We start from the raw sequence: 9,499 nt of genomic DNA, 5'->3' as shown, positions 1-9,499 counted from the left end.
ATAAGACAAAATTGAAACATATTTCCCATCTTTATTCATAAATACCACTAATGTATGAGTATAAAACAATCTTAAATTACTGCTTTTTAAAAATACTTGGACACTATCATTGGAAGCTTCTCTGGACACAAAGCACTGATGAACAGTATAAAAGGTATTGCATATAGTTTTGGCAGGTGTTATTTATTATGCCTTATTGTGGTTGTGTTCATGAACTTTTACCTAATTAGAATACTGGAACATCTGATGCTTTCTTCTGCAGTATTATGAAGCCATCTATACATAGGTAAACCAAGACAGGAACAAGGGATCCACCCACTTCAATTTGAAGTACACATTTGTTAAAAAAAAAAAAAGTACAAAGAAAATGTATTGGTTATACAAGTAAAAGAAAAGACCTTCAATCCAAGGTACTCCAGCCTTTCTGCTAAAAGTTTCAAATGCCTACCAGTTAGTATGCAATGAGATTTCTGTTAAATATCACAATCTCCATTAGTTTGTAAGTTACAAAAATATGAAGAGTTATCTAGTATTCAGCAATAGTAGGCACTCCTGTGTCTGATGGATGAGGTAGCTTAATAGTAAGAACTATACACAGGCTAAGAATAAACAATGCACATCGAAAGAAAGCGCAAAACTCAAAGCAAATGTGGAGTATTGCAGCAGAGGTGAACAATATTCCAGTGATTGGTGCTGAGTTCATCTCCTTGGTTTTAGTCACAGTAAACGTGGTAAAAGTGAAAAAGGATACAGGCCGTTTCGCTCAGTATACAACTGAGCACTGTACACAATAGAATTAGAGAACTTTCACCTCAATCTCTCACTTTCAGTCATCTGCCACAGCCCAAGATTTAACACTTTAAGGCACGGGAGCTGCGTTATCCTCTCAAGACCCCTCTTCGTGATCCTAGTACAACCATACAGATCAATCCCTGTCAGCTGGGTTAGATGGTCAGCTATCAACTCCAACCCTTTGTCCGTGATCCTCACACACTGCCCAATATTCAGTGTCTTGAGTTCGTGCATCTGGCGTACCATCCTATTAATGCCATCATCGCTAATATGGCAGGAACAAAGCGAAAGGGATTTCAGCTGATACAACCCCTGGGCAATGTATGCCAGGCTCTGGTCCCCAATCTTATCACAGAAGGAGACATCAAGTCCAGACAGCCGGAGGGAACCCATGGCCAGATGCATTATCCCTGTGTCACTGATGTTGTCACATGACCTCAAGTTCAGACTGCACAGGTGGGTCATATGCGAAAGGTGAATCATCCCTGCATCTGATATTCCTCCACAGAAGCTGAGGTTGAGGACTTTAAGTTTGTTTAGGCCCTTGGAGACATGTTTGAGGGAAAGGTCTGTCAGCTTCTGGCAGTCCTGTAAGGTTAACTTTTCCAGAGACAGGCAGCCTTCTGCTGCACTGCGTGTCATGCCAGACAGGTGGCCGATGCCCACATCCGACACATGCCTGCAGCTGCGGAGGTTAAGGCTCTTGAGTCTATGCAAGCCCCAAGCAATAAGCAACAGGCCCGTGTTTGTAATATTACTGCACCCTCCAAGTTCCAGCACCTCCAGATTTTTAAGGTACTGAGCAATTCTGCCCAAGCTGGAGTCAGTGATTTGTTTACAAAGGCTGAGGTTCAGCACCCGAAGGGATGAGATGTCTTGCACAAAGGCATGCCCCAGTCCGTTGTCAGTGAGGTTGAAACATCCACACAGGTTAAGGCTTTCGATGTGCGGCATCCCTTGAATGACGTAGCTCAGACTTCTTCTCAGGCTGAGAATCTGGACTTTTTTGATACCCCTGGTCAACAGACTCGGGAACAGAGAGGGGTTAGCTCGCCGCAGATGGAGCTTGGCTTCTACCCCCCTCCAAACCGACTTGTGGTAGGATGCGTCTCTCCAGGCCGCGCATACTTGAGCTACTCTTCCCTTGTCTTTTACGTCCAGATAACTAAAAATAATGGCCAAAATCTCCGGGAAAAGGCACGATATGTGTGTTTCCATTTCAAACATGACTGAAGGTTGATTGTTTTTGGCAGTAGAGCTTGTTTACAGGCGAGAATACTATCGTGGTTAGCTCGCCGAAACTCTCCTACTGAAGTTATTGACTGGCTCGGCAACGTTAGCTAATGTCAGCTAGCGTTAGCATACGAAATGTAGCCAGTTAGCTTTCCCTGTAATCTAAAAAAACTCCAGTCATGTTGTAAGGGCACAGCATAAACTTAACCGTAAAAAAGGATGGCACAAAATGGCTAAAGGTACAGCTCTAAAATAAACAACAAAAGACACAGGAGACTCTCAAAAGGCAGGCGCACAATTTATCTAGCAAGCTAGGCTAACGTTAGCAAGCGTCGAAGTGGTGTTAGCATTAGCTAGCTGAGAAAACTTGAGAGCTTCAAAGTCGAACAACCTCTTCGTCCAAGCCGCTAAAAACAACGGTATTCTTCCCTTCAGCTCATTACATAGTATATCCCAGTTGTTTTACGGTGTAGAAGCATTCAACCACAGCGCTGTTTACTCAGACGGTGATAACTGCCGGGCTCCTTTACCTTCATTTCTTGCAGCTTCGCAACATCCCGGATCTCATCTGGAGAATAAACCAGCTCCGTTTCACTTAAACATAGTTAACCGCTGACCAGCTGCCTCTAGTGGCTATAATGAATATCGTTACTATCAAGATGATGATGCCGGTTAACACAAATCCAGCAATAACAATTTTCTTTTGGCTGTAGTAAAACAGAGAAATGCTAAGTTCTGTCGGAGTAATTTATTTTATATAAAGAAAACGTTATCAACCCTAGAGGGAAACTGCTTTTATATTTAACCCGGGTTTATTGTTTGCTTGTGCTGAGAAGCAGTAAAAGCCTGAAACTGCTACACTAACCACCAATATTGAAATAAGAGTAATAAGAATAATTTATAGTCAGAATAAGAACAAGTTAAAAAAATGGCTGTCAAGTAATGGAGAGCTAGTAACTGCTATTATTATTATTCGTTCTTTTATTCTTAGACATTATCAGCCCTTTGAAATGAGTAATACATTTGTGCAAGAAATTTGTCACTGAGTTTTGTCCCTTTTTTAAATTTGGGATGAAAATAGCAGTAGTTTAACATACTTACATTTACATTTAGTCATTTAGCAGACGCTTTTATCCAAAGCGACTTACAAGAGAGGTACAAGTCAAGCAAAAATCTAAGTCAAGGAGAAAACATCGAAGCATACTGAAAGAATGGGTTACTAATTGAGCCTGCTAGACCCAGGCCCAGTTTCAACTAGATCAGGTATGTTCAGTCATTTAGAAGCTGGAAGATACCATGTTATATTAGGGTGGGGTCGGGGAAGACAGAGCAATCTTCCAGTTCCTGATTGAACATACCATGGTAGGGATACCTGAAATACAAGGAAAACAGAGCGTCCCTATGGTCCCTAGGGTTGGAAACCACTGGTATAAAACGACAAAATAGTTACACATCAAGTACTAACCTAGAGATGGCATTTTCAGAGGTCTCATTTGGTGTGAATGTTTTTGACCTGGCAGGAAGCCCAGATTTACTGCGGTCTGCAGGAATGCATTTACTGACTGGTCACCTCTGGCTGCTGGGAGGATGCAGATCATGTGCTTTACAATGATTTTTAGTGGTATAGTGTTGATGAGACAAGAGAGACAGGATGTGTCAGAATGCTACTGAGTCCAGAATGTTGACACAAACCATTTCACGGGTTTACACGCTAACAGTGACTGTCAGAGTGGCCATGACAAAAGAGACAAAGCCTATAAGCAAAATAAATTAACAACTCATAAAATCTCAGCAGGATTGTTTAAATTTTGGCACATAATAGAACCTTGAATTAAAGAGTGGTAGGGTTAGGCACAAAGATCAAGTAGTTTGGGTTCTCTGGGAGAACTGAAGGAAATTCTGAACTTATAACCTTTGTGTAAGAAAGAACAATTGCACGCTCAGATCAAAATATCAAGGAACACTACAAGTTTCTCGTTCTCCTTCTCGAAACAGTTTATCAATTGCAGAAAGATCAGTCAAACCTGTGTGGTTGGTCTGGGTTGGAGTTCATCCTCAAACTTCTTGCCTCAGTGGACATGCAGTCCTTTATGGTCTGAGTTAATAATACAGTGTTACTTTACAAGAACCTTTGGGGAGTACACGATTTGGTTATGACTCATAATTGCCAACTCAGATTCACCTTTGGTAAATTTAAAACATTATATTTATGGCACTTCACTTTTTTAGACAGTCAAGACTAAAGAACTGCAGGGAGTATGATGGACAGAAGAAACATGGTCCAGCAAAGGTTCTGAACCCATGATTCACTTAAATATTATAAATAAAGTCCTTGTTTCCTCAGATTTTCCCTCTGATTTTAGTCACAGGACATGAGGTCAGTACATAATTTCTCAGTGTTCTAATTCTTTATTAGCTGAAATGAACTTTAATCAACTTTTAGTGATGTAATGCAAAGCATAATTTTCACAAGAGCCTTATTGTTAAACTGGGTCTGCAAATCTTATGTTTTCTCTTTCTGTTCTTTCTTTTTTAGGAATCTTTTAGTTTTCTATAGTAAATCTACATAAGTATAATTGTATTTCACATTTAGTCATCTGCATCTGCTGATTGTCAACATAATTTATATACTCTGATGACCCCTAATCCTAATCCCAGTCTCTCTCTGAACCTAAAGGAAAGGCTCAGTTGGAAGAGTTGGAAGGGCAGGGACAGTGTCTCTCTGGTACACAGGAAAAGTGAAAAGTTTGCATCCCCATATCTTAAAATGGCAAAAAAATAATAATAATAAAAAAAAAAAAATATATATATATATATATATATATATATATATATATATATATATATATATATATATATATATATATATATATATATATATATATATATATATATATATATATATATATATATATATATTAACAACATGATGTTTCATGAATCAGCTAGTAGAAATGTTCTTTTATCATCAGAAGAAACAAAAAATGATCAAGGTGTGTGTATACAAAGAAAGTCATAGTGAAATACTACAAATTATATCCGTGCAAAAGTTTGAATCCCCCTTGATAAACCCTCTAAGTAGTAAATTCTAATATATAAAATCAGGTGTTTGATCTAAAAAACCTTTCACTTGTTTGTCAATGCTTGATGAGCTGTCACTATGACTGTGAAAGAAAATCTGTAGTTGAATGATCATAAAATATCATGTTGATGAAAAAAATCATTGTTTGCTCATTTGCTATTTCAAAGTAAATCGATGCAAAGTTTTGCACTCAAATGTAGGTAGACATTTTAGATTTCATGTTTGTGATTTTAAGGCCCACCTTCGGCCAGGAGAGGGCAGTGTTGATCTGGAAAAATGAAGCTTAATGCAACTTCAAACATTTTTTTTCATATAAAAGTGTCAGACATCAAAAAATAAATAAAATAAAAACTATTGTTAAGTATATGATTTGGAAACAGAGGGGAAGCAATTTAGACATGGAAGATAATATTAAACAATCTAAAGATAAAGACAAAAGACTATAAAAAACTATAGCATAACATAAACTATAGCAGAGAGGCAGAAATAAAGTAAGGGATGGTGATTCCCCTCTTGGCCTCCCCTGTGGCTGGACCTGTCTCTGCTAATGACCCTGTCTGTTTGCTCTCGCAGACAGATGGTGAATTAACTCCAATTAGCCCACTCTCACCAGATCTTCACTGACAGCTCACCACACACACTAGGCACGTGAGAAGAAATAGATTTTTTTTATAAAGTATTGTATAAGAAAGCAGTATATGTTTTACCATTTAGTCAACATGTATTTAATATTTAAATAATATTAATATTTAAAACTAAAATTGTATGGAGTTTTCTCAAAATATGTTGCTATAAATTGAAATTATATGCAGATTTCTGTTAAAAAACTTCAACAAACATCTAAAACTGTTGAGTCACATATCATCATTGTGGTTAGCATATGCACAATTTTGCACACACACACACACACACACACACACACAAACACACACATACGCAAACACACACACACACACACACACACACACACACACACACACACACACACAGAAAGAGGAGAGAGTTTTACAACTGTGTGAAACTCTCCTGTCACTTTATTCAGAGTTGGTGGCGTTTGTCCGGTCCTCATTCTTACAGTGCATATTCTCTGAGTGACTGAACTCAAGTGAAATGTCAAACAGAGCACAGTGTCTGTGCCTCTGTGGAGCAGTGTGTCACTAGAATTCACAGGAGATTTGAGCTGCTCAGTTTATCACACTGTGATAAACTGAGTATGCCTCTTACAAGATTGTGACGCTCCAGTTTAACAGGTGTTTTGCCTTTTCACCTAGGGCTCCATCTGCGTTCGTGACTGGGAGGTCTCTGGTGACCTCTGACCTCTTCTGTGAACGGTGTCAGCAGGTGCTAAGCACAAGGCACAGTTCAGAAGGTCAGCTACTGCAAAGACATTATCGAACACAGAGGCGAAAGAATCACTCTCATAATGCAGTCACATGGCAGATCACAAGCCTTTCTATCTCTATGAAGTGTGTGCAATGCACATAATATATGTGGCGATGTGTGTTTGTGAGTAAAATTATATAAGAGCAGAGCCTTTTAAATCTCTTTGGCTTTTCTGATCTATACTTCAGACAACGGATGCATTTTGGACAACAGCTGTCTGTAAAGGACGTGTGACCCTCTCAGCAAAGAGGGACTGACCTCTGAACAAAGATCAGAGGATGTCACACACACAGTTTACTGTAGTGTGCATTGTAGTCTGTACAATCCCTGCCAATCGATCCTTTGAATGTTGGCATGACACTGAAGTGAAAGGACAAGTGCCATTGAATCATAATGTCAAGAAAGAGGGAGATAGAGAGAGAAACGAACCAGCAGCAGTGAGCAAGATGTGGGTTGAGGTGTAGAGGCGATGATGCATGTACACGAGTGACAGAGAAAGAAAAAAGAGAGGAAAGATGAAGATGAAGGCACAAAGGATGGAAAGCTAGAGGAGGAGTGAATTAATGCAGACGAGTGAATGAAACGAGGCTGTGATCATTCATATTCAGTGCTGTAAGATGAAGAATTTGACTCAAAGGAGGATTCAGTTTCTTGTTTTCAGATGGGGTCTTTTTATTACTAATATCCTGAAAAGGCATTTCAGCACATTGTTTGATTGTCCAGCCTGTAACTTTATTGTTTGGTTGCTTTCATAGTGACAGCTCCAGTAATCCACTTTTTTCTACCTGATCAACATTAAATGGCTTGTAAATGGCGAGGGCTTGTCCATGTCGTGCCCTGCAGCTCAGTAATATTATCTTTTTATAAAAAGATTCAGGAAAAATTGGTTCAAAAGACATGTAGTGACACATACGCTAAAACACAAACTCTCGCCTTTCAACAAAGAGCTTTATGCTACACAAGTATATGTGTATTAATTAATTTCCTGTACACCACTGCTCTACTTGTCTCTATTTTACCAACACTATTCTGTTGTTGTTTTAACATTCTTTATGTGTGCTAAGCTTTCCCCATCTCCTCCCCTCTTTCCATTTGCTTCCCTCCAGGGCTGATGTGATTTAAGACAGCGCTTGAAGACTGAAGACTTTGCTGTTATCTGCCTGTTATTGATGCGAGCTGTAACTCTCACTGTCCACACTCCACAGGCAGAACTGAAACAGAGACAGAGGATGGCTGTCGTTGACGAATGAATGGATGTAAAGAAACTGTGGTAATAATGCCAGCAGATAAATGGCTTTCCCTGGGATGTTCACACATCATAGATTCATGTAAAACAAGTCTACATGTTACAATAACGTAAAGATTTTAATTTCTCTCATCGTTACCTTCCACCCTGCAGCTCGACCTTCTCTTTTGCTTCCCCCTCTTTTGCTCTTTCCTTCCTATTTGCAATACTTTCACATCCCACACCCATCCCACACCCATCCCACACCCATCCCACACCCATCCCACACCCATCCCACACCCATCCCACACCCCCCTTGCTCCATCTGAACATTATGTAGACATCAATAATTTAGCAGAAGATTCAAGAATTCAGTGCCTAACAACAGGTTATGATCTTTGCTATAAAAGCCATAAAATATTCGTTTGTGAATAAAATATGATTCTGTCTCTTTCAAAGCAGCTGAAACCTGTCAAGATTGCCATTTGTTTTCTGACAGTATCGCCATGAAGTGACAGTTCAAAAGCAGGGGTTTGTCTTTATCTTGGCAGGTTTTCAATCTTTGCTCTATTTCTGCACACTGCAGAGCATTATTTTGGATCCATTGTTTTGTAGATCGTCTTTCATCTCCAGGGCTTTGTTGTTTTCTCACTCTCTCACTGTCTCTCGCTCTCTCCCCCTCTTACATCGTGACTTCTTTTTTTTTACTCTTTTACGGTTTCATCTTGTATTGTACAGTAACAGTAACGCCAGCCGTGGAGCACACAGGCACAGCTAACACATCCCACTCCAACTGCCCCCTCCTACCTCCAATCACCTGGCTTACAAGAACTACCCAGCTCTATATACACTGATACTTCCTTCACCTGGTTCCTATTCCTTCTACCATCATTTCTCCCTTTGCTTTTCCTCCCTTTCCTCCCTCCTCCTGCTAACACCTCCCTCCATCTCCTGCCTTTACCCCACAGGCCTGGAGATCGTTCCTTTGTTCCTGACATCTGTTTTGTTGGGTGATTAATTGAGATGAGCATGTGGGGTGAAGGCCTGTAGAGGGGGAGCTCAGACCCCCCAGGTAATGTGCATGTGTCTGTGTGTTTAGTGTGTGTGTGTGTCTGTGGACATGTGTGCAACGGTGTGTTTGTGTGTGTGCCGGCAGTGGAGCCACAATAATCCTTGATCTGGTTTCTTAGTGCACAGTGCCAGGATTTCCCTCACGAGTCATGCAAAATGAGACATTTGAATATTTGTTATCTTGATAAAATGTTTTAAAAAATAGCTTCCCTTGACAGAAGATCTCCTTGGTGTTTTAATTCAACAGTGTTAAGTGACAGCTGACTGACAAGAGAGTTATTAAACACAACAGCATGCCAGATATCTCAGACAGCAGAGCTGTGATTTCCAGAAAAATAAGAAGTGCCAGTCTAACACAGCTGTTTGAAATTTACAATAAATAAGAAATGTTGATAAATTTGAAACTTCCAGTTGAATTCATGCATTTTGTTTTTGTGCATTGCTTGCTTTTTTAAATACTGTGTATTTTTTCCATAGTATAATATTTATAGGAATAGGTTAGAGTTAAACCATTGCCTATAGCATTTATGAATGGTAAAGCTTGTGTATTACCAACATCTTATTTCTTTCATTAGAGGACTAAAAAAAGGAAGACAATTATGGTCGAATGTGACCACTATTGACTAGGGCTACAACTAATGATTTTCTGGAATAGTCAGTTAGTTGTTTGTTCAGAAAAAAATGCCTATTTCTGTAGTTTGCTATTATCTAAA

At 39.4% G+C, this 9,499-nt stretch overlaps 1 protein-coding gene across 1 annotated transcript; it reads right to left on the bottom strand.

Annotated features, from left to right (window-relative positions):
* Nucleotides 1–11: 11 nt before the first annotated feature.
* On the bottom strand, nt 12–2,612 carry LOC137125656 (F-box/LRR-repeat protein 14-like). Its single transcript, XM_067501468.1, has one exon. The coding sequence runs from the start codon at nt 2,017–2,019 to the stop codon at nt 808–810; it is 1,212 nt and encodes a 403-aa protein (XP_067357569.1). The 5' UTR covers nt 2,020–2,612; the 3' UTR covers nt 12–807.
* Between the last annotated feature and the right edge of the window lie 6,887 nt (nt 2,613–9,499).

This window comes from Channa argus, chromosome 4, assembly GCF_033026475.1.
Source record: "Channa argus isolate prfri chromosome 4, Channa argus male v1.0, whole genome shotgun sequence".
Classification (NCBI taxonomy): domain Eukaryota; kingdom Metazoa; phylum Chordata; class Actinopteri; order Anabantiformes; family Channidae; genus Channa; species Channa argus.
The sequence above is the reverse complement of the archived record's forward strand: the minus strand, read 5'-3'. Positions and strand labels throughout refer to the sequence as shown.